This window comes from Periplaneta americana, chromosome 13 (assembly GCF_040183065.1).
Source record: "Periplaneta americana isolate PAMFEO1 chromosome 13, P.americana_PAMFEO1_priV1, whole genome shotgun sequence".
In the NCBI taxonomy this organism is placed as follows: domain Eukaryota; kingdom Metazoa; phylum Arthropoda; class Insecta; order Blattodea; family Blattidae; genus Periplaneta; species Periplaneta americana.
In genome coordinates this window covers 123,887,428-123,915,015 of record NC_091129.1, presented here as the reverse complement: position 1 = coordinate 123,915,015, position 27,588 = coordinate 123,887,428, and the positions used below count along the sequence as shown (strand labels likewise).

Here is a 27,588-nt window from a genome sequence, read left to right as displayed (position 1 = left end):
GCTACTCTTTCAACAGTCTCCAGACAGTCGTATGAGGAACATTGACTTGCAACGCTACCCTTCTATCGTGTGCTGATAGAAGGAGTCATGTTCACAGCCTCCAGAATCTCCTCCTGTACTTCTGGAGTTGTAGATCTTGGTCGTCCCCTTCCCAAACCAGGAGAGTTAAATTTTCCATACTCGCACAGACGGTAATGGAGACGTACAAATGTCTTCCGATCTGGACATTGTCGCTGTGGGTATCTCTCCTGGTACAAACGACGAGCCAGCGCAGCATTGCCGTCCGCCTTACCGTACATGATGTGTATCTCTGCCAGCTCTTGATTTGAATATATGTCGCACATTCTAACGCCTACACAACACTGAATGTAACCTTCGCCTCGGAATGAACTGTCAGAGTGCCCTCTTAATGTCTCCTTTGATGGCAACGACCAGCGGAAAGAAAAACGTTCCGGTAAATTTCAATGTTGTGAAGGCCATAACTCGGAAATAAAGCATTTCCGGACACATGTTGTAATGAACTATTTTGATTGTCTACATGTGGGAAATACATACCTGAAATTATGCCCCGAATTTTTTAAACACCCTGTATAAGCATCTACATAATTACGTCACAATTTCTCCATTTCGTCATCATTCCATAGCATTCCCCGAATACCGACTGGCGACGGACGGAAGGGGCTGGCTTAGGGATGAGTTGGATGGTTTGCTCGGAACCTGGGTACTCTTCGAACCTTAGTGTAGTCAGCCGGTGTGGATTTGGGAATGCGTCTAGCTTGAGGCGGAATAGATCGTGAAAGGTCGCAATTCTGGGCCATAGTGACTCCTCCCGAAAAATTAATTCAATTCCATTCCATTTCAACAACACAAGATCGCATCGCCGCTTTTTGCGTTCCACATACAAAATGGTTACCTAGTACTTAGATGTATTTAAATGAATTATCTATTTTTATCTGTATTTATCTCAAATAAGTGATCGGTAAGCCACGAATTTTTGGAATTCAAAAAATTTGTCCATGAGTATGTTAGGATTTCATAAAAGACCATTAGGATTTCATAAAGTGTTTTAGAAAGAAAAGGAAATTTGCTGCTTATCAATGTGTTCAAAGTACACTGGGTTATTAAATCACATTTTCAAGTAATTAATAATAGTTTAACACTTCTAGAACTCTATGAAAACATTTCGATATAATATTACGACATTCAGATCCATCACATTCTTGTAGACTGTGTATTTAAATAGAAATTTCTGTTGATGCGCCAGAAAAAGAAAGTTCATGTGTTACCTAACTTCACAAGACGTATTCTCGGATCACTTTCATTTCCCAAGAAAAACGCAAGTAAGTTATTTTTAGTAGGTAGTACAAACACTTGATTTCTGATATTGGTACTTTCTCTGTCAATAACTATATTTGGAGAAAGTATAAGAAATACAGACGAGTTTGCTTCCTTGCTTAGGAAAATGAATTTAGGGACTTGACATGATATATATTGTTTATTGTTAATAAAATAACATTGACAGAAATACAATCTTAGTTCTTCCCTGAAGGAGTAAAAAACTCGTGCTCAGGGAGATATCTAAACACAAAGATAAACACAAAGATAATTTTTTGACACAAACTGGGTCAAGAAAAAAAAATTACAGGAATAAATTAAATTTAAAAATACAATTTCAGTTTTAACAATTTAAGTCATACAAATACATATACATATTAAATCAATATATATTCTTTAAAAATTAAATTCCTAACGCTATTTTTGAAATTCCTGATTCTAAAATTTTCCAAATTTGGGTTTTATCAATTATTTTATTGTATAACCTTGGACCAAAGTAGGTACCATGGCTCAGAGCTGTGCTTGTGAAACACTTTGGTTCCTCTAGTCGTATAAAATCGGATCTTTTAGTTCCATATTTATGATGATACAATTTGAATTTATAGAAGTTCGTTGCCTTTCGGGAGATTAGAGTTTTCCTGGAAATAAACTTTATAACCATACTTGTCCTCACGATTTGGCATTTATGTCAGAAAGGACATCTAAATTACTAACATTTAAAGCTATAAGAGAAAGATCGGGTTGCAATTTTACTACATCACAATATTAGGGGTTTTAAATCAAAACTCAGGCTATGGAAAAGTTAATTGAACAGTGGTAACTCATTTTCTTACCTGTTAGGATTTGCGAAATTTCCATAATGCTTCTGATTTAGTCATTAACTCATTACGTTACCAACATAAAAATAATTAGGTCTACCGATTTCGAATAATATAAGTTTAAAGATTTCAAACCGTGTGCTAATGATTTATCTTTGTTTACTATTCCATTTCCATTCATATTCAGAAGGTAAATACGTAGTAACATGCTTTCGAAAGCTATTTTTTAATTTATAAAGAATATGCCAAGAATGCTGTTTTTTTAATGGCGCCGTGTGCTTATTTTTCCATTTTTGGATTCTTCAGGTCTCAAAACGTACAGTATACAAATATATATTTTTTTATAAATTAAAAAAACATATTGATGGCTTAGAATATGGATATGTAGAATTGATTTAACTACAATATTAACACAAGGCATAGAATTTAAAGAAAGAACCATTAAAAAGAATTCAGCAATGTGATTGTGTCACATGTTAATATAATTTCACACGAAGTGTTCAAAATGGCCCCCATTCACTGCCAAACAATGTATAAGTTTGTCGTGGAAATTGTTTAATGTTTCCAGTAACACTGTTCGGTTGATCTCTTGTATCTCATCCATAATTCTTCGTTTTAACTCTTGTAGGTTTCGTGGTCCGTTTTGGCAGACCTTTCACTTCAAATAACTCCATATGAAAAAATTTAATGAGTTGAGATCGGGAGAACTTGAAGGCATTCAAGAACCATTGTTATTCAATAAAATAGTTTTTGATTACGATTGTTTCATTCATTGCCCCCTTATTCTCCATTCTGATAAATTGATATAGTGAATAATTTCTCTTGCCATGAACACATACATTGGGATGATAAATTTTATAAAATTTCTACAAAATAATAGTTCATAAATGGTAAAAAAAATTGATTTTGTACACTTTGAGAACTGAAAAGAAAAAAAAAAAGAAAAGTAGGCCTACATTAAAACCTCATTGGGATAATTGGGGGGATAAGTTGACCAGTTTAACGAAAGTCCGGATTAACTGAAATAACCTAAACCAACAGTAGAAAGTTCATTAAAACTCCGTTTATAGCAACAAAACACGTTTATTATGGTGTATTTAAAGGGCATAGTCCTAAATACTCTGTACAGTATAGTAAAGTGTAAAGCATTGTATAGTTTCATTACTTCAATGCAAACGTGATAGATTTCCTTTAGTTTTAATACTATAGGTGTATTTCCACAGTTATATTGTATAAAAGTCTTAAAACAAGGTTCTTTAATTTTTCCAAACTCGTAGTTTTTTGTCTGTCCGGATTAAACGAAGTCCGGTTTATTGGGGTCCGGATTAACGAGGTTTTACTGTACATGGTACCATTTAAAAGCAGACGCGTTGACACACTCTTTATAAATGAAAAATATAGTTTTTTAACATGTTGAACATGTTCCCTTTTTGTTTACCTCCTACAACTTCTGGATACAGAGTTTCTTAATAAAATTAGGAATAGGAAAGGTGCAAGCAGTATTCCATATTTTTTACTCGCCTAGTGAATAAGTTGCTGTAGTGAAACGGTTATAATAGTTACTGCTTATTTAATGCATCATGATCCAATTTTATAATAACAAAGGTAATATGTCTTTTCATTTTGAAGTGCAGCTCTTGGACTGGAATTTATCACTCGGCGTTAGCTCTATGCAAATGACAAGGTTGCTCTATGACTTGAAAGCTGCAATTAGTACGCATGTAAGTTGTGCAGTAAGGACATACATTGTATGCACTGGCCGTTCCGCATAGAACACTCATTTGCCGAAATGTCGCCGAATGAATAACTCAAAGAGGTCATTGGGTTAAGTAGCCAACGATGAAAGTAAAGTGACATGCGAATAGAAACCCGAGGGCATGACCTACCCTCTCGTATCAGGGGGCCTCCGCTGTAAAGGGAGTTCTCTGTGAGTACTACAGCTATCGGTTGACATCGCAATAAGAAATATTGTGGTTGCTGTTGTTTAGTCAACTGTCCGAAGACAGATCTGAACCTCACAAGTGATAAAAAGAAGCCAACATTTATGAGGCAACTAGGCCAGGAGATAATGGGGTAGAGTGGTCAGTTCCTTTCCCCCTCCATTGCATACATCGTCGACTAGCTACTATTACACTAATCAGACTTCAGCTGCACACAAACAATTGTTCTTCCTCTGACACATATCAAGTGAGATGTACTGCCCGATAACAGATGTACATAACAGCCAGAACCTCAATCAGAGGAATATATGAACTATGTAGTATTCAATTTCCCTGTTTTCATATACATAGATTAACAAAAATGTATGTCAAAACTTTAGGGAAACATTCCTCACATATAGAGGATGAAAATATGTTATATGACCATGGATCCTGAAACGCTTCATTTCCTTCTTAAATTTCGATTTCTGAAAGTTCTGCTTACATTGTGTGATAACCTAATTAGTGGTGATTGCCATCATAGCTATTGTGTAACAACAACCCCATACCAGGACAATTTTCTTGTTTATTTCTGGTTAGAATGTAATTACCTACGTACAAATGACGGTGGCGGTGATATACCGTACATTCTCTTTCTGTATGTTTCCCATATTTGGTATGGGATGTAATGTACACATCTGTGATGGCATTCCACACAAAAAAATTACTTGCATATCATAAAATGTAAGCAGAGTTTAGAAAAAAATAACTCTAACAAGGAAAAAAAAATCTTTCCTGATCTATATTTTTTTTAGTTGGTTATTTAACGACGCTGTATCGACTACTGGGTTATTTAGCATCGATGAGATTGGTGATAGCGAGATGGTATTTGGCGAGATGAGGCCGAGGATTCGTCATAGATTATCTGGCATTCACTTTACGGTTGGGGAAAACCTCGGAAAAAACCCAAACAGGTAAACAGTTCAAGCGGAAATAGTAGAACGCGCTCCCGAGCGAAACTTCACATCTGCAGACAAGCGCCTTAACCGACTGAGCCACGCCGGTGGCTTCCACGTTTATATAACATATTTTCATCCTCTACATGTGAGAAATGTTTCCCTAAAGTTATGATATACCATTTTGTTACATCCTCTATATTATAATGAGTCTCTGAAGTATAATATTACCATTACAATATGTTCAAAATTCTGCGAAAAATATGATGAAACGTGTGCGATGTCAAGTTGCACATTTACAGTAAATAAAATAATATCGTTTATATTTGAATAATCTCTTACGTCAATTTGTACGCTGACATATCGTATGGATAAATGAAAATTATGAGAATTTTCATGATAATCAAGAAAGGTATACATTATTTATATATATACTTTATTAAATTTTATGATAAATTGTTAAGTCTGGTCAGTGCTTATCCCGAATAACCCTTTTTTAAGTTGAATAGATAAAGAAGTATAGGTCATTCGTTATCTCGTGAAATCAAATGCTTGTTTGCGCCGTTGCTCATATCAAGAACCTAATGGTGGGGGTAAGTGAACTCCCTAGCTATAGACCGATTAGGCCTATATAGTCCTGACAGCCCGGCGACGCGAAAGAGGAGAAGTAATAGGAGTAGTGGGGAGAACTCCGGAGTAGAGATAAGGGCGAGCGGTCAGTAAAGAAATGCAGTACAGCTTAATTGTACTGGAAACACACCGCTCTACCTCAAGCATGACATCCGATCGCTCTGAATGCAAGCGACTGATTAACCTGAACACCCCTTGGCAAACTTAATGGACTCGCCTGACCCAGGCGCACATTGTCGGCGACTGTCAGGACTAAATAATCGTACAGTACGAGTGGAATAGTGGCGAGGGAGGGAAGCTTCTCAGTCCACTTTCTTCTTCCCTTGACAAGCAGGTAGGTTTCACGAGATAACGAATGGTCTATACCAGTATACTGTATGTGGTATTGTGGACGTGGAAAGAGCTTTTGACTGAAAATATTGTATTATAGATATATTAATTTGTCCTACAGAATTTATCTGTAATATTAAGTGTCAATATTACAGATAAATTCTGTAGGACAAATTAATGTATCTATAATATTCTGTCAGCTAGCAGTGCATAATAACTGCGGATTCTCGGCCAACAAGTCACTCAGCTGAGTGCGCTCCTAGTATAATGGCAGTTGACATTGGATACACGTCAACACATATATGCCTAACTTGGAGTCAAACCACAAAGGGAAACATCGAAGGAGGAGAGTCCGGTCCGGTTCTGTGGATTGAATATATTATGGTTTATTTAACGACGCTCGCAACTGCAGAGGTTATATCAGCGTCGCCGGTGTGCCGGAATTTTTGTCCCGCAGGAGTTCTTTTACATGCCAGTAAATCTACTGACATGAGCCTGTCGCATTTAAACACACTTAAATGCCATCGACCTCGGCCGGGATCGAACCCGCAACCTCGAGCATAGAATGCCAGCGCTATACCAACTGCGCTGCCGAGGGCGACTCTGTGGATTGAATTCGGCGTAGCTCAGTGGTCAGAGCGTTTGGTACGTAGAACCAAGGACCCGGGTTCGATCCCCGGCGCCGAAGTGAATTTTTCTCCTAAAATATTAAGTGAAAATATTGTGCCTTTACATTCCCCGACCTTCAAAATAGGCAGCTACAATGAATTATAAAAATCTATTATTTTGGAATTAGTAAAATATTGAAAATTGCCTTCTTGTTTTACGAGAATGCCAAGAGACGGTAATTTTTGTTCCGTGGACGTAAAAGAAGAGAGATATTGCTCACACTATACTTTGAAGACAAGAAGAGCCTAAGGGCGATGAATCACAAGGTTTTGTCATTGGACACGCGCGCGAGAGAGAAACTGTTTCACTACTTCAAAGTGTCGTGATCATTCGATGAGGAAGTCAAGGTGATCCAACCTTCAAGTGACCGAGAAGCCTAGACGACCATGAGGGTGATGACCATAACGATAGAAGCAGGGATGGAGATGAAACCCCACAACGGTGCCGCAAGGAGGAGTTTCTAATAAAACAAACACCAGCTTATCTGTCAAGGCCGGAGTGAGCATCGTAGAGGTTGACAAAAGAATCATTTCGAAATAACCACCATCACTGTCCATCACACTGACGTAACACAATACCGTTACCTAATAACATTGTTCATTTGTATTAACTTCGATAAACACAGCAATCATAACCTGTATGAACTATACTGAACACAATGAACAACAGACATATCGGGTACTTACAGACTTGACAACTGACCTTTCGAACAAGCTGCAGCGTGTGCACAATATGAGTGTCAGATTCATCAGCAATGCTCACAAGTTTGACCACATTACACCCTCGTTCAAATCTTTATCCTGGCTGCAACTTCACACTTCTACTCCAAATTATCTTCGTTCCCGGGTTAACTACTTCTCCTCCAATCACAATCTAAACACCAGGCCACAGGAAAGCCAAATCCTAGCAATTCCTGCCCATAGAACATACCACTATTCATCCTCTTTTACTGTCTCAGTCCCCCGTGAATGGAATTCTCTACTTCAGAAGATTAGGGGCTGCCAGACAATAACCACTTTCAAGAAAAGGCTAAACGATTTCTTACGGGCGCAGTCAAATTGAAGTTATAATTGTGATAGAGTTTAATAATTTAATTTAATTTAGGTATGACTATCATCACTATTATTATTATTATTATTATTATTATTATTATTTATATTATTATTATTATTACATAATTATTTTATTGGTGTTGTGAAGATGAAAAGAATTGTCATCGTATTATATTAATTATGTATTATATTGTCTTGTATTGTAGTATTGTATTGCTTTGAATTGTATTATATTGTATTAATTATGTTATATTCATAGCATTGTAGTAATTTTCTATCATACTGGTTGAGTGGAAGAGAAGGCCGAATGGCCTTAACTCTGCCAGTTAAAATAAACCATCATTATTATTATTATTATTATTATTATTATTATTATTATTATTATTATTATTATTATTATTATTTGAGAACAATCCCTTAAACTTCTCTATCACAATAGCCTACCCTACGGGCTTGAAGGAAGTATTTTCCGTTGTTCATGCATTTGTGTTGCTTTGGTTGCATTCCCATAGCTGTTTCATTGAGAGAGTTTCGATCGAGATGCGAGAAAGACGTGAATGTATAAACAAAAAGTCGTAAACAACTGAAACCTGTGTTTATATGACCGACTTCCTTCCTTAATACAATAATTGCACGCGCATCGCTGGTTACAGGCCTCAATTATCATTTTAAAGCTTTCATCACGTTTTGGCTTCCTCTAGCAGACTGTCAGCAATCGAAGGAATCGGTTACAGTTGCAATTCAACCATCACCGTCAGCTTAAATTCGTGCCATCATTTACTTCACCACTATCACCATTACACCATAATTATTACCATCAGTTATAACTACCACCACAACGATATTTACACAAGCAACATAACTATTATCACCACATCGCAAGCATCATATTACGACCAACATTACACCGTTCCATCAACGGGAAAATAAATCTTTTACAGAAAATTAATTTCAATTCCTCTCAACTTCCGTAGCGGCTAGGATTACATACATTTTTCAAATCAATTCATTTATTGTAGATATTCTGAGACCAAAAGTTTTTAAGGCGTTTTCAATTGCAGTCATAATTCTGTAGAACAGCGTTTCTCAATGTGTGTTCCGCTGTTTCCAGGAGTTCCACGAGTCCTATGTTTTTTTTTTCTTGTACGTAGGAGGGACCCGGAGGCTTGCGCTGCAGTCTGAAGCTTATTGTGCTTAGCACTCTTATTTTGTGAATGTTTGGGTAGCCGAACGGCCGCGTTCTTGTACAAGTACAGCACGCCTCACCGTGGATGATGATGATGATGATGATGATGATGATGATGATGATATGTGAATTCATGATGGCGAAATGAGTCCAAAGTCCAACGCCGAAAGCTACCCAGCAATTCTGCTTCAGTTGGTTAAAGAAAAACACCGGAAAACCCCCAACCAAGTAACTTATTCAAACCAAGATTTGAACCCGGGCCCGCTTGTTTCATGGCCAGACGTGCTAACCATTAATCCACAGCGGTAGACCCTATGGGTGCTATGCATAGACATTTTGCTAGCCCGAGCTACGAGCGTGCTAAACTAGCCCCGGCTATCGAGTGATTACTTGTACGGGATTCATAGCATACCATATCGCTAACACTGGTTTATGAATACGAAAAACGTTAGTTCGCTGATCATTCACCGGAAGTCCGCGCTAAGAATGTCTATGAATATGGCCCTATATGTTTTACAACATTTTATTTTATATCCAAAAAACAGTGGGCATGGAAAACAATGGAGAGTGTGAAATGGACGGATAGAATGAAAAATGAAGACGTCCTGGAAAAGGTGGGCAAAGAAAGAATAATGCTCAAACTAATCAGGAAGAGAAAAATAAATTGGCTGGGCCACTGACTAAGAAGAAACTGCTTATTGAAGGATGCACTGGAAGGAATGATGAACGAAAGAAACGTTCGGGACAGAAGAAGATATCAGATGATATATAGCATTAAGATAGATGGATCACATGCGGAGACTGAAGGCGAAAATAGGAAATATTGGCGAAAGCTGGGTTTGTGATGAAAGACCAACACTATGCATGAAATGAGTCAGAAAACGCTATAAAATGTATACAAAAATCACGAAAATATGAATCAAATAGAAGATAATAAGTTAAGATAAAACATCAACAATATCATAATAATAATAATAATAATAATAATAATAATAATAATAATAATAATAATAATAATTATTATTATTATTATTATTATTATTATTATTATTATTATTATTATACAGGCCTTAAACAAGAAACACATTCATCCCACTGAATAGAATTATTCAGGTATCAGCTCACATATTTGTTAATTATTAAAAAGTAGTAAAAACCTAAATCCCGCGCCGTAGCCTCATGGCCAAGAGCATCATCCCTAGGCCTCGCGATATGGAATGCTCACTAGTTCGAGTTCTCATGCAATCCCCGATCGGGGAGCTGCGATAGGCAGCGAAATACGATGGATGGGAGAATCATCGTGCTAACCACACGATATCTCCGTTCTGTTTGGATGATCGTTCAGCTCTGCTGAGACATGTGCATGCGACGGCAGCAGTCGGTCTTGGCCCTTCATAGGCTGTCGCGCCACGGATTTAATTTTAATTGAAATGTAATAAATGTTGTAGAAAATATGTAATTTCAATAAATTTCACAATATATAGGCCTCTAAATTATTGATACAGTTTCAATTTTTCAGTTATATCCACTTCAATATAATGTAGGCTAATATATTATGAATAATAATAATAATAACAATAATAATAATAATAATAATAATAATAATAATAATAATAAGGCAAAATAATAATACAAAATAAAGAAAATGGATGAGAAGGTTCCGCGATTGCGCTGTAGATTGAAAAGGGTTCCGCAAGGAGATTCTGAATAAAAGTATAAGGTACAGTTCATAACTTCTATACCGAGAAAGTAAAAACTAATAATATTTATAAAAACTAATAATATTATTTAATAGAAACATTTGTCCTGTCAACATTACAACAAACTTCATTTTCAAAACAATAAAACTATCTTGTAAATGAATAGATTTTTTGTAAAAACAACACGTCGATAAATGATTTTGAGATAAACAGGAAAAAATACTTAAAAAGTTATTTGAAAGGAAATACAAATTAAAAATGTTGTACATACTTAGGAAATGTGTAGCAAATGTACATTCTACAATAAAAATAGTTCTAACGAGCTGTCTTGGAAAATTAGTAGCTTTCTTGTGCTGCTGACATGTTCAGTTTTGAAAAAAAAAAAACAAAACAAGATGTTACTACAGCACAACAAATTTAAATGCTTATTGTACTGTATTGTGTTTAGTCTGACCTTATATATATTTTCAGTATTTAAATCGTCTTTAGTAACAGAAGTATCTATCTATCTATCTATCTATCTATCTATCTATCTATCTATCTATCTATCTATCTATCTATCTATCTATCTATCTATCTATCTATCTATCTATCTATCTATCTATCTATCTATCTATCTATCTATCTATCTATCTATCTATCTATCTATCTATCTATCTATCTATCTATCTATCTATCTATCTATCTATCTATCTATCTATCTATCTATCTATCTATCTATCTATCTATCTATCTATCTATCTATCTATCTATCTATCTATCTATCTATCTATCTATCTATCTATCTATCTATCTATCTATCTATCTATCTATCTATCTATCTATCTATCTATCTATCTATCTATCTATCTATCTATCTATCTATCTATCTATCTATCTATCTATCTATCTATCTATCTATCTATCTATCTATCTATCTATCTATCTATCTATCTATCTATCTATCTATCTATCTATCTATCTATCTATCTATCTATCTATAAATATTTATCTATCTATCTCTATCTATCTATCTATCTATCTATCTATCTATCTATCTATCTATCTATCTATCTATCTATCTATCTATCTATCTACCCACCCACCCACCCACCTACCTATCTATCTATAACAGGGCAAAGCCCCAATTACAATAAACAGTACAGATATTCGTTTAAAAACATAGAATTGTCATCACAAAAATGACTATACTTCTCTGGGATGTAACGTGACATGTCCGGTTCCTCCAAACATTGTTCCTCGATATTACCATTGCATTAGGTTTAGCACTGACACGTGTACTTACTACACAAACACATAGATCTACACTCAAGGAATAAGCTAGTAACTCAATTTCGACCAAAACCGGACATGTGTTGTTTTACAAAAATCGATTCAAATATCCTGTTGATTTCTATATTAAAGATCGCATTTCCCTGCTGTGATTTTCCGTCGTGCTGTGTAGTGTGTTCGACCTTGTACGGTCAGAATAAACATTGTTTTTTTTTTTTATTCTGGGTGTTCTATGAGGTAATGTATTACGCAGACGGGGAAGCCCATGTATCATATGATCACATTTACACGACATTTGGACAAACACCGTGACTGCGGTTTGGAGAAATAATGCAGAAGGCAAATAGTGGCAGACCTTCAGAACATTTTCTGTAAATATTAACACAACATGATTAAATTCAAGTAGGCTATTGAATATGCTGAACAATTCGTTGAGGACTGCTTTCAATCCCAGGAGGCAGAGGGATTTTATCGTTAACAAAAACTTCCAGAAAGACCCCGGAGATTCACCCATCCTCCTGTCAAATTCAATATCGGGTCTTTTCCGAGGGTAAAAGGTGGTCGGAGTGTGGTGCCGACCACACCACTTCATTCTAGTGACGAGGTCATGCAAGCATGGAGCTCTATCTCCATGCCCTCTATACTCCCCATGGATTATACCTTTTACTGAATGTACTGCACAAGATAGTCCGCCGTTGTGTCTATTAGCATCATGCAATAAAAGCGCTATGTTCGGTTCAAATTTGTCGAGTATGAAGTTCAATATATATTCGCCGATGTTCGCTCTGCAGAAGGAGGCCTGTCGTGTTTGTTCCACCTCGTTATGAAATATTCGCTGTTCTCCACTCCCACCCCTTCATGTTTTAATCGCTTAAGGATTTTAACATAGATCTTGCGATTAGCTCTTCATATGAAATAACTTATCTTTCGTCCACGGGACTGGGTGTTCTGTGACATCTTGCATTCCCATACTGCGGAAGGCAATGACAAACCACTGCAGTGTCATCCTGCGTAGTAAACCTTGGGCGGGTCATGGTTCGCATACTCACGGACTGGCCTGACGAATAGACCTATATATCTGCCTTCAGACATATCGCCTAGTAATTCAAACGACGCTAAAAAACCGAAGAGTTGGTACAACGTCGTTAAATATACCTGAACTCGCGTTACGGAATGCGGAGTCGTCATGGGGAGAGAATTTTTTCGTGAAATGTCGGCCAATGTATGGGACCGATGCCTACCTACTTGAATTTAGGGAGCTACGGTACGTACGGTTTAAGTAGCGAAATCCGGTTTCGAAAATCAGCTATAACGGCTATCATGCTGACCACACGATACCTCCGTTCTGGGTGGATGATCGTTCAACTCTGCTGAAGCATGTGGACGTGGGGCCATCAGCCGGCTGGTCGGCCTTGGCCCTTCATGGGCTGTTCGCGTCACGGATCGGATCGGATTGGTAGGCCAACAAACAACATCTCATCTAAACGGTAAAGATATGCGAGATACCGGTAGGTTATGATTAATAACGATACTAATAATAGTAATAAACTACTAAAATAATGTTCTTTTAAACACGGTACTTGTTCAGTATCGCTTCACACTAACAATGTCGAGGTTTTGCTTGTAGTGCATCAGTCAGTCGTTAACGCATAATATGGAAATGCGAGTCGTTCACCTTGCACAGCTTGGTGTTTAATTGCCGCTGACTCAGCTAGCGATTATGTCTACATCCTCTTGGGCAAGGGCGTAACATGTGATTAATGAGGTGAAGTTACATCCGAGATACAAACACTGGTACTCTGAGCAAATCATGGCATTTGACCTCTGAGTTCAGAATGGCTTGTGCATACGAGTACCTACACTTACAACTGCAATTCTGTATAAAATCCTTCACAGAAAGAGTTCACCTCTTTTGGTTAATGAAGGTTGCAGCGATGCAGGTGCTCTAGGAAAAGATCTATAATCACGATAGTACCACAAATAAGTATGCAGTGTTATATAATGTAACATTTCGATGGTGTTGAATAGCAAACTCATATTATGTAAAAATAAAATGAACACAATAATATTTCACTTATTTCCCAATAAAGAAATTTTCCCGAAACTTCTGCAAACACATCCCCATATCTGCCTAGTGTTGCGTTTTCACAACATTCTGCATTAATTAATTATTGTTCTACAAAAATGCAAAGGAATGAATTACAAAATTAACTTTTATTTCATTTTTGTGTATACTAGAAGAATCAAAGGAGCCTGCAGCACAATAACTTCCATTTCAGTTTCATGTGGCGGTACGAAAATTATGAAAATATTCAACAAGAAAAAGTTATGGGCATAAATGTTAAGTCAAGGAATAGACACAAACTTAAAAGAACAGATTTAAATACCCTCTCACGTCAGACATTTGTTCATTATCAAGATATTAAAATATTTCGCCATTATCCTATAAAATTGATTTTTTATGTAGGAATATACGATGTTGCTGTTCAATACCATCGATTTGCTTTAATACTAAACACAAATTACACCTTCATATATCAAATATACAGCTTTTCTTTTTCTTTTATGAGCTGTAATATTTTTAGGACTGAAAAAGTTCCTAACAAACTTACTCGTATACTTAGTTTTACACTGTTCTTCAAGAAACATTATTAATATTTTACAAGCGGCTCTGAGAAGAGTCGTGTCTGCAGCAAAATGGCTGGTGAATTTTACATAAGGTTTTTTTATTCAGAAGTTGCCCTTTCGATTTCATATGGAAGTAATTTATTCCAGGTTGTCTTCAGAGTTTGAGTGGAAATTTTAGCCCAGCAAGCAGCGACATTATAAATCGCGTGGAAGCATTAATTTTGTATTAATTATTTGCTATACGTTTAAAGTTTTCGCCAATTTCAATTCGATGGAACTTTGAGTTTTTGTTGCATATTTAGAGACGTCCGCTTGACAGACATCTCTTACCGTGCGTCTGTGTTCGGTACCAATGCTTGAACTGAACTGGCATCATCATGATTTACTAAGCCACGGTACGCTTACAACCATTCACAGAATTGTAGTCGTACTGCACTACAAACTTTTCACCAGTCTCATCACCACAGTCTTCATCATCATCGTCGTCGTCGTCGTCGTCATCACCACCATCACCTCTGGAGAGCCTGATTAATATTCCACTTACGAAGGTGTGGGAGCGAGCCTTCGGTTTGGACGCACGCGGCCTTGGTAGTACGGTACTCAATGTCATATCGTGATAACAAAGTCTGAAGTTATGCATACAAAAACGAATGTAAAAATGTGCATAAAATTATGTCGCTATATACAATTGTAACCAATATAATAAATAATAAGACATACATTCTGAGAATGGATTTACTTCATTTTCTCTATGGTATCACAGTCTAGTATATACAGTCGCGAAGCTCAATACGTAATAAATATGCAAACATTAGATAGTTCCTCAACACTAGGATCGCTAATATCGCCTCATTACAGGCAATGCAAAATAGAACCGTCACAGCCTATTGTTTCTAGCACCCTCAAAACTCAAGCTTCGTGACTGTATATAGTAGACTGTGATGGTATATTCTTACAAACTGTTAAAGTTTTTCTTTCTCGTTACATACAGGTCTGTGAAGTACTGTAATGCTGAAACAAATAGAAGTCAGAATTTTCTCTGAAATATGCGCTCTCAACATCCTAATATGGAGAAACTAGTAGGCCTATTTGAGGGGTACCTGTCTGTATGTACAGGGTGTTCGGGTGAGGTGTGATAGGTGGTGCAAAATGGAACAACTTTTACTTATAAACCCTTATCTTGAGACGCCCCAGTACAAAGCTACATAACCTTGAAAACAATTTCACCCATGACTATTATTCAAATATTTTTTTCTCGTTTGCAGCGTGGAATGCCTGAAACGAGGAAACAACTACCGTTTTGTTGAGATGACTCTTTTGATTTCTCCTTTATTACATGTTTTCACAAAACAAATGATTACATGTCGGTACATCTTTACTATAGTAAAGGCAGAAGAAATAGGCGGGTTTTTGGTCTTGTGCGGAAACTACTCACTCCACACTTTCTCTAGCGGTTTACGGCCGGAACAAAGAGACCTTCCTGTCGCTGCCTTCGAATGCTAGTTGTTGACAAGTGCTCATCTGTGATACTATTATGTTATAGCTTGTTCGCAAATACATTATATCATAATAAACAGTATTTTAATACTAATCACTCATAATTTATTTTTATTTTATACTAATCATCCAAGTAATCGCTATCATGTTTCAGTCAAACCCTGATGCCAGAAGTCATACTAAAGGCGTTATTAACCACGTTTACTGTTTCTTAAAAGAACTTAAAGATTGTGAGGACTTTAAAAGTGCCCTATCATCAATGCAGTCACTGCCAAGGAGTGTGGTATTTCTCTACAATCGATTCAAAGTATTTGTGCAGAACGATTTTTAGTCATATTTATTGCGTTATTTGTTTTGTTAAGCTAAGTCTTTCTTAAGTATGCTTATAATACGTAAGTATTTTTTATTACGAAACTCGTTCATGTTATAATAACGTGTACATTTTCTACACACAGTAAAATTATATTATATAATTTTTTGCACATTAATTTTCTCATGATTCACAAAGTTAATAGGGTAATTGTATAACAATTATTTAGCATTTACTATTTCAATACAATATTCTGAAAAAAAAAACAAACATAAAATACTTGTGTGTAATGCTAAATATTTAATTTCTCCTATTAGGTTTACATTAGCCTACGTTATAATAATTATTACATTTGTGAAATGGCTAACTTACGAAATATTATAAATGATAATATCATCTAAAGCCTGAGTAGTGTAATATGTTACTAGTCAGCGATGTATGCAATGGAGGGGGAAAGAAAACTGGCCACCATAACCCATTATCTCCTGGCTTAGTTACCTCATGAGTAATGCATTATTGTTGTAATTTATGAGTTTCAGACCTGTGTTCGGACAGTTGAGTAAACAAAACAACAATATTCAGTAAATCAGGTATTTGTACTTACTAGAAATCACGTTATTATTTTATTCTTTTAAGTTTTTCTATAGTTCAAAACGTTTGAATGGAGGGGTAAGTTATTTAGGACAGGACCATACACCAAGCAGGTTCCGAGTTGTATAGGAGTCGGGGTAGTGAATAAGGGGTTCGCCATACCCGCCCATTTCTTCTGCCCCTAGTATAAATTAATGTACCTATACTGGGTGTTCATTTCTAAGTGTGTCATGACGTCCCTGTTGTTGGGTCACCGATTTGAAGCGAGTTTCAGCTTATATGTTAGAGAAGTTGCCTATTATTTAAGACGTTCTTCAATCTGAACTTGAGAACGTGTACGGTATAACTTGAACGTCGTAGCAACAGATGGCGGTCTGTACGGTCTGTGTGCTACCATAACCTCTTTCGAACTGTGTTTTGCGCCGGCAAGTCGTACGCAGGGTATTTGTTATCATCGGTTGCGTACGGTAACACTCCACAACACAAATCAAATGCTCCGTGTCCATGTTGACCGTCGAAGTTAATGTCAACAAATACGTAAGTAATCGTCTTAACCCTCTCCCCATATCCCGACAGTACGTATTTTCAAACAGTTCACATTCCTGCCACTACCGGCGTTACCGTACGTATCGGTACGTACTCTTCAGAATGAACGCCGTACTTGCTAGGCAACTTCTCTGCCTCATAGGTTATACACCTCTGCGGAAGTGTAGGAAGATTGAATTCTGTAGGCTCATCGGCTAGCCACATGACGGCATACAGCGAGCCATGACACACTTTGAACTGAACATCCAGTAGCACATCGCCTGTGGTTTCAAGGCGTTCTCAACATGACGCCCACTCTGCTCGTTGCATCTCATCACTGACTGCCGAGCACGTTCAAGAACCCCTTAGTATTACGCAACCAAAGATGGAGATACATTCAACAGGTTGCTGTAATTCCAGGCATTTAATACAGAAAAGGGATGAGTCAAGATTGTCATGGGAAAAACTCGCTGCTTTCAACGGCATGTAGCTTCGTACTGGAGTGTCGCCGGATATGGGTTTATAAGCAAAAGTTATTCCATATGACACCATCTATCACATCAAAGTTTGTCACACAATCACCCGAACACACTGTATATGTGAAGTTATTTCTCCAAAACTACCGGATACATTTTTTATTTACAAGTTAACACGTTTAGAAATTATATAAATCAAATAAATGTGCTTATTGCAAGATAATAAGGTTGTATTCGCAAAAGTAAGGCAAAGTGACAAAATTGGTTCTACTTTAAATGTGGAGCGTTTTTCTGTATAACATGTGAGGATTGTAGCAAGGATTTCGGTTTTGTCCCTCATGTGAGGTGCGTCGATACCGCCCGCAATGTTCCCTCATTTAAGGCATTCTCATTTGTTCATGCATGCCCATATTAAATCCGTTATCTTATATTAATAGCAGAATTTGAATTGTTAAAGTATTTCCGTGAACCAAACAATACGCAAATGTTTCTCAGCTTCTGTCAAATTATGTGGAATCCACCGAACAAATATCTTCCTCACAGCTAGATGATTATGAAGGATTTTTTTGCCTTGTACTCATACCTATTCCCAAAGACTCTCGAGTATCGGTGTAGGTAATTCGATTATGTTTTTAATCAATGGTCCTTGTAGAAGTTCAAACTTCGCGGAAATCGTCACTGATATTTATTTTAGTTTTATTTATTTGGCTGCAGTGCGTTACAATGTTGAATAACAGCATTGACCTCCGGTCATATAGCTATCACTCACTTATCAACATACATTTTATTTAAAATATATACGTAGGTAGACCTTCTTACATTATAAAATTTATTTTACATATCTTTTAACTTATTTATTTCCCTCATTCGTTTTTCTTTTACTTTCCAAAAGTAAGTTCCTAAGGACTTTATTATCTGTTCATTTGTAATTATTTTTGATCCATCGCTGATATAAATACGATCACGTTTGATTTCCGCAATCATACACAGTACTTGTGGATGGTGCTTCATCTCCAAAAGTCGTTGGTGCATTGGCATCAATGACGATCTAAAATCTAAAAAAAAAAAAAAAAAAAAAACACAACGAGTGCAAGAGTTATCAGAAAATCTTCCTTCTTCTCAAGATTTCCCGCGGTATTACAGTTCCGTTGTTTGTATTTTTCGTCCATTTTGCTCTAATTTATTAGTTCAGACCTCATATCACATACTATCCCAGGTCTGAGGTAACATTCGCACAATGAGCAAATGAGTAACGTATTTTGTTGGCCTTGAAATGTATCTAAAGTTATGTCTAGGTACCGGTAGCTGTTATCAACGAAAAGTTGAATAAATTACGATTACAGAACGTTCCTGTAACGTATAGGATCTCCAACGAAACAAGAATGTCGATATTAAGAAAGCAAGTCGTGCCCATCCTTCAAATTTCATTCGCCTGCTTATAATAGTCCATCATTTTTCACCTTTCTTTATTTAATTGTTTGAACATAACCCGAAACATTCTTTTAATCTCTCATATAAGAATTTATTCTATGCAATTATCTGTTCTTGTTCGCTTCGTTTTCCTGCATTCTTCGCACTTTTTATACCATTATTTTACTTATTTTCAATTTATTTATTTCTTTTTTCAATTAGGGTAAACTAGGGTCTGTTGGACAGTCGGGCATGTTGGACACTTTGTACTTTAACGCGTTACCTCGCCACTTGTGGGCACCACATTCTGCTAGAAGTCAATGACGGAAGTAGCCACGAGTGGGGCTACTTCCGTCATTAACTTCTAGCAGAATGTGGTGCCCACAAGTGGCGAGGTAATACTTTAAAGTACAGAGTGTCCAACATGTCCGACTGTCCAACAGACCCTAGTTTACCCTATTCTTTAATTGATTCATTCATCCAATCATTGATTCATTAATCCAATCATTGATTCATCCATCTACTCATTGATTCATCCATCTACTCATTGATTCATCCATCTACTCATTGATTCATCCATCCACTTATTGATTCGCCCATCCATTCACTGATTCGTCCACCCACTCATTGATTCACCCATACACTCATTCATCCATCCATCCATCCATCCATCCATCCACTCATTCATCCATCCATCCATCCATCCACTCATTTATCCATCCATCCATCCACTCATCCATCCATCCACTCATTCATCCATCCATCCATCCATCCACCCATCCATCCACTCATTCATCCATCCATCCATCCATCCATCCATCCACTCATTCATCCATCCATCTATCCATCCACTCATTCATCCATCGATCTATCCATCCACTCATTCATCCATCCATCCACTTATCCATCCATCCATCCACTCATTCATCCATCTATCCATCCACTCATTCATCTATCCATCCACTCATTCATCCATCCATCCACTCATCCACCCATCCATCCATCCATCCACTCATTCATCCATACATCCATCCATCCACTCATTCATCCATCCATCCATCCCTCCATCCAATTATCAATTTATATGGACCGTGTCTTTCTTTCTAATTTCCTTTCTGTTGTTACCCATTCATTTATATTTTCTTTTTTCGTACTGTCATTCATTCTTTTTTCTTCTTTCCTTTTCTCTTTTCATTATTATTCACTCATTCCTTTTTTCTCCCCACTTCTCTCCTTTAACGTTGCATAACATTTATCCACGCGTCTACACTAGACACAAAATTCAAATCACGCTGGCGCGTATCATCGTTAAATACCAAATAACTCAGTACGTGTAAAAGCTAGACAATATAAACCTGTATCTAAATTAAGAAGTAAATAAACATTTTTCTCTCTACATAATTTATTTTATTACATAATTAATATTTTACATATTGTTCAAGTACAATACGTAAATTTTAACGAGCTTTCAGAATCTGCAGTCAGATTTCACGTATCACGAGTTTTGGATTAAACTGTAATAAAACTGAAAACACTAAACGTAGTTTATGGGTTGCAACATATTGTGACGTCAGATAATATTAACAAGCAAGCAGCATAGCAAAAAAAAAAAAACTGAGTATATGCGAGAATATACAAGAAGTAGAAGTTTGAAAACAGTGATCGAACAAGGACAACGCTGAAATCGGGAGCACGGAGAGTAAGTACAAAAGAAAGGAAAAATAAAAAAGGAACGAAGTCAGAATGAATCAATAAAAGAAAGGAAAAACCTCTTTAAAGCTGAAAAGTATTGTGAAAGTATCAAGTTCTTTTCCCAAAAGTATCAGAAATTCGCTCTAGATTTACCTACCTCCCATTTGCATTAACGCATTTTCTTTTCCCTTTTATCCCTTTTTTGTTTATTCATTCATTCTTTTTTCTAGTTTCATTCATTACTTTTTATTTCCCTGTATTTATTCTTTTATCATCATCCTCGGTTCTTTTTCCTTCTTTTATTACTTCTATCTCCCATTCTTTCTTATTCAGAGGATGTTTCTTTCACATGCTAATGTATCTATAAAAAGGAACCCTCGGCTTAGAGTCCTTTCTCAGGAAGCGATGCTAAAACATATATCGCTCTTGCCCGAAGATATAAGGTATATGGAAGTATGTTAACCACCGGAATTCCAAAAGCGACAGAACGAGATTAAAAGAGGAAGAGGAAATAACCAAAACATTCGTTGTTAACGCCCGTGTTGCACCATTATAATATTTCATAAAGACAAACACAACTTCCCTATGTTTTCAGACTGTTCTTTCCCACTTGCCTTTTGAGGGTTCTTGTTCTTTCAACTCACGTCTTGAAACTTAATAACTTACTTTTACTCTCCTAGTTTTCGACCTATATTTGGAAACGACAGTCCTTCTTGGTTGATAAATAGTCTTCCATTGTGCTGGTAGCCTTGTCCCACGTAACAATATCACCAGAGATATGTTGTATCATCGCGAAATAGTGCCATGGTTACAAGAAGAACCTTGAGTGCAACATGCGCTGGTGGGCGGGCATCGAGCACCGGGGCCCACATCACCAAAAACAAACATCTACGATTGGTGCGAAGGCCAATATCACACTGATTTCCGGTGTTAGCAACACCGCCTGTGGACACACAGCATCTATTGATTACATCGAACCATGATCAACATAAGTTGACGAATGTACAATGTTCAGAATTTATTCTCACTTAATGAACGCTGGTAACTTATAATGTTCTTCAAATCAATGGCCATACAGTAGTTGAAAATGTATTTTCGACCTATGAACTAAGTTTATCATCAAATCACTGATTTAGTATTATGAAGTTCAGAAAAGAACTGCGGTTTCAACTTATTTAGTTCTGCCTTCGTAAAATGAAATGCCACCGGCGTACCGTAGCTCAGTCGGCTAAGGCGCTTTGTTTGTTTATTTAGTCGCTTGTTTATCTAATGTTACCGAACTGTAATTCATGGCAGATATTTAGGAGAAATACTTATATGTTCTATGTATTTATTTACACTGCAAGCTGGCAAATACCCGGTGGCAGTGGTAACTTAATTACAATAAAAATAATACGCAATACAATTAAAACACACAGTACAAATAATACATAATAATTACATTAATAATACATAAAATAACCTAATTAATAAGTGAACCTAATTTTATATCACAACCCACACAAATGTATAGGCCCTACATAAGTTTCACATTGATACTGATAACCTTTCACTTTACTTTCATCTCACGCACTGCACTGGCACTATGACACATTTCACTGACACTTCAGAACACATTTCACTGGCACTATATAACACACTATAAATTATCACTGATCGAAACTATTCACTGCTATTGTAAACCATAACTTCACTGACTCACCACGCATCACTGATACAAGAGTTCAAATAAGACAAACAATTACACCCTTACTCATACTTATAAACAGAACTACATCAATCTGAACATTTGTAGTCTGAGACTCTTACAAGCCATTTCGAAATAAGTTACAATTCAAACCAAGGCAATAACTCGTCAGGCTAAGTAAATACATGTCACCTTAAGTAACGTAACGTCTCTTTTTTTTTTTTAATTTACACTTTATACACAACTTCTTAATTTATTTTTAAATCTCCTTAAGGAAGGACAGCCCTCAAAGACCGGTGCAAGTGAATTATTCCAATCATTTATAGTTCGATTTAAAAATGAGAATTTACCTACATCCGTTTTCTGTTTCCTACATTTGATTTTAAACTCATGATCGTTCGTACCATAGTACCTTGGCTTTTCTAGCCGAACCGTTATGTCTACCCATGCTTTTTGACCTCGGAGTGTTCTGTATAATGATGTTATTCTAGTTTTTCCAATGTTTCCCATTTAAGTTCTTTTATCGTATCATTCCCGTCTCCTCTTTTCCCTTTAACAAATTTAGCTGTCCTATAGGCTACTGGATTCTTTGTAAGGAATTTATCTGAGATATTCTATAGGGATCCCATTATGTAGTACCGTATTCCATTAATGGTCGCACTAACGTTAGATATGCTATTTCCCACGATTTGGGGCTAGCCTTTTTCAAGATTCTCATAATAAAGTGAAGTGCCCTCCATGCTTTACCCATAACGTTATCAACCTGCTCTCTCAAAGAAAGTTTGAAGTTTACAGCATGAAATCTCGCTATCCTTACCACGTGGATAGAACATTAACTTTGGTCACCCAACGAGACTCTTGTCCTACATTCAGACGGAAAGATAAGCTAGCCATAACTACATTTGTTACTTAATGACCCGAGAAGATGGAATATTTCAGAAAAGCAGCTGAACTATTGTTTTTTCCTCGCTAATTATGGCAGCTCCTATGTCGTCCTATGTTTTCTCACTAGAAACAAATGGAAATGGGCTACTCAATTTCACTTTAATATTTGTAAATTTCAATTCCAATCATATTGTGATTATTCCATGCCATCATTTAGTTTGCAAGTCGATCTTCTGTTACAATAAAAGGAGATAACTGTAAATATTTTCATCGCCCTTTTTAAACTTTAAAGTTCGCTAACACTACAAATTGAATATAATGCAGAATATGCACTATATTGTATGCACTTTAAACAGAACAACAACTCTTAAACAAGGGACAGTGGTCTGTAGGCCTATAGCAAGTTTGCTAGTCGACCAATAAATAAATTTAAAAAAAAACAAGGGCGAAAAATGTTGTTTAATATACAGTATATTCCAATGTCAATGGAGGAAATGGGAGGAGAAACAATTAAGATATATGTGAAAACGCGTCCTTGCAAGGGGATTTGGGGCTGAGAAAAACTGGATATGTGAGCTCCAAGCCTGTTGGCCACTTGTCTCACTCCAAGTTTCGCCATTCCGCTGAAGGAACTTATGAGAAGGGGAAAGCCGAAAATGGACGTAACGTAATAGCTTATAAATATATCGTAAATAATGTATTTCAGTTATTGCCGAATATTTTAGGCATCTGAAATCGGATGTGTCCTCACAGAACTTAGAACTTAGTTCACCGCGATTCGGACTTGCTCGTTGTCGGCAATGTTAGTTGCATTCGATTACTCATTTTTCCTGTATTCAAAACCAAAATTATGAATGATGAACTATATGAATTATTTAAATCATTTACAGCAAAGACGTGGAGTATCCTTTTTCTTTCTTAAAATTATACACGACATTCATTCATTTCATTCATAGTGTTCTGCCCAAGAGCAGGTATTTCACTGCAAACCCAGTATTCTCCACTCTTTCCTATTTTATGCCTTCCTCTTTGTCTCCTCTTAGGTTCCATATATCTTAATGTCGTCTATCATCTGGTATCTTCTTCTGCCCCGAACTCTTCTCCCATTCACTAACGAAATTGTCCGTAAAAATGGTCTGTGCTACTGACAAACGAATATTTGTTATGCCGACGCATAACAGGTATGATAGCGAATAATATTGTTTGTCGAATAAATTGGCAATTACTGTGAAATATATAAATAGTTGAGATACTTTAATATTGCAGTTTTCTAATTGAAGGGAGGGAAGCCGGAGAATTACCCCCTTTTGGACTTTTTCCCAACTTTTGCGTTCCTGCGTTCATTCTCAATCGGGGAAAGGAAATCTGAATAAATGTTTTTGTATTATTATTATTATTATTATTATTATTATTATTATTATTATTATTATTATTAGTGGTGGTGGTGGTAGTGGTGTTGGTGGTGGTGGTACCACACTGGCCTGAATAGCGATATTTTTCGTGAAATTGCATTTCTGAAATTTTACTTTTCATTTTCTGTGCGGTGGGTAAAACATTTTCTCTTCTGGAGTGAATTTCTTATAGTGAGCTTGTTGTTTGTAAATATAAGCTGGATTTCAACACTTAAAAAAAATCATCCGTTAACATAAAAGTAATGTAATTATTATAAAATTTTGACTGTATCTTTTCATTTTTGAACTATACCAGAAATACTAAAGTTTGATGTTTTCATGAACGTTTGTTGCTGTTATTGTTTTCATAATACGATTTTGTAATTGATTTGTAAATTATCTAGTAGCTATTAAGTCATAAGATAAGCCACAAAGAGTTACCATGATACCAAAAATTCAGAATACTATTTCAAGTATCATGGTGATTAAAATGGACGTTAACAACAACAATATATAACCTTATAACCTAAACTTTAAAATTGAATTTGTTATAATTGATATACATGCTTAAAAAAACAAACAAACAAAAAATTATTAGCTATGTCAGCGAGAAATTCTCTCCTCTCCCTCTACATATTTAACAACAGTGAATACTCGTTGTCAATGTTTCATTTGGACATAGTTACCGTTAACAGAGGCGTAAAAATGCGAAACATGCACCTGAAATAAATAAGATGCAACATGGCAGGTTGGAGTGGGGTTAGTCGAACACGTGCGCGGAGTAATACATATTTATGTTGAGAGAGAGTTTTAACGTTCAATGAACTATAGTCACTAACGTAGACTTTATAAAGTGAGTAGGAAATACAGCTTCGTTAACAAGTATAGGCTATTGTTTGTAATCTAATATATTTGAAATAAATAAGCTGCAACATAACAGGTTGGAGTAGGGTTAGTCGAACACGTGCGCGGAGTAATACATATGTATGTTGAGAGAGGGTCTTAACGTTGAATGAACTACAGTCACTAGCCTAAGCAATACAGTTTTATAAAGTGAGTCAGAAATATGGGTTCGTTAACATGTGAATAACATTTATTTTATCACATAGGCTATTATTTGTAATCTAAGCTATATTTATTACTTGAATATTTATTGTTACTTTTTTTTTCTTTTCACGTACCTTATCTACAGTGCAATTTTGAACCTCCGACCACGAATGTTGTTCATACGGGGGGTAAATTTCATTTAATTTTGTGTTTTAATATTTAATGTGTTCATTATTATTTAATGCATATACATTTTTAAATGCATCTAATATGTTTTTGTAGTAAATGATACTAATTTATTGGTTGAAAGAAATGAAGATGCATATACAGCTCTAGATAGTCACTAGCGCAGCAAATAGGTGCAAATGCGGTTCTAAACGTCACATCCGTTAGGGTACATTTAAAACAAGAGAAGGTGTTAAGTACTCGATTTGATATAAATGAAGCACGAAATGCTGATCTGTTATCATTTATGATGGCTTATCTCGGTACTTACTGGATGTGGCGCCGGCGATGACAGCGACCGCCAAGACGAGGAGAACGCGTGAGTGCAGCATGGCGACGACACGATACGACAGAATCAAGCGCTGACAGCTCTCTGCTGCTTCTTGCGCGGACCGCGACTTTATCTACGGCACAAATCCCGCATCAGTACGCGACGGGCAATGAGGTCAGTAATGACGTCACTGTAGGGGGCGGGTTCTGTATTTCTTGTGTTCTTAGGTGCAGCGTGGAAGGCTTTAAGCTCTCGCCTGAGCCCCCAAATACGTTGGATCCAGGGACAGAACACCTTTCGTCTGTCTCTCTCACCCACACGATCATAATGCAACTACTGGGTCTCTTTTTTAGGACAACTTTGTTTTTTTAACAGCAAGTCAGTCGCACTTGATCAGTGACTGAAGAAGTTAAAATCTTTCAGGTAGAACACATGATTAAAAGAAAAGTTGATATTGTCTGTTTCAACAGCGGTTTAGGGCCGATTGTATAAACCATTTAATCTTAGATCAGAGGTTAAATTGATCCTCGTTCTAGCTGAACTTGGAATTTTGTGTTGTATAAAGTATAATCTTAGATTAATTCGTCTTAAACTAAAGTCAACTTTGACTGAAGAAATTTCTCCGATTAAGTTAGATGATCCAAGTTCAGTTATTTCTTTTCTGTTTGAAATATACGAGTGGCAGATTGTGTAAAAAGAATAACCATTACTATTAATATTAGTAGATATGGTAGGTGTATATATATATATATATTTTCAATTTCTTGCCTTAATACACAAACATTCTTATTTTTTATAAGGCTTTATCGTGTTCAATAGTATCAAATAACATAACCTATAATTATATTATGTTTATAACAACCATTAATTATTAATGTATATGATAGGTACATTCATAAATTTTCAATTAACTGTATTACTAAACGAAAATTGTCGTTTTATACAGCTTTTTTATGTTTAGCAGTATCAAACACCATAACATAATAACAATTTGGAGAACGGTCAACCTTCTTCTTATTGTCCGCCATTATTTACAATGCACAAAAAAAAACAGTGTCTCCAACAGAGTATACGGAAAGTCGCCAA

At 36.3% G+C, this 27,588-nt stretch overlaps 1 protein-coding gene across 1 annotated transcript in view; it reads right to left on the bottom strand.

Moving 5' to 3' along the window:
* LOC138712358 (kielin/chordin-like protein) overlaps positions 1–26,655 on the bottom strand; it is a 46,861-nt gene extending 20,206 nt beyond the window's left edge. Inside the window, exon 1 of the mRNA XM_069844024.1 lies at positions 26,503–26,655. Within this exon, the coding sequence (XP_069700125.1) occupies positions 26,503–26,563 (61 nt within the window). The 5' untranslated portion in view covers positions 26,564–26,655. The remainder of the gene's footprint in view (positions 1–26,502) is intronic.
* Positions 26,656–27,588: the final 933 nt, after the last annotated feature.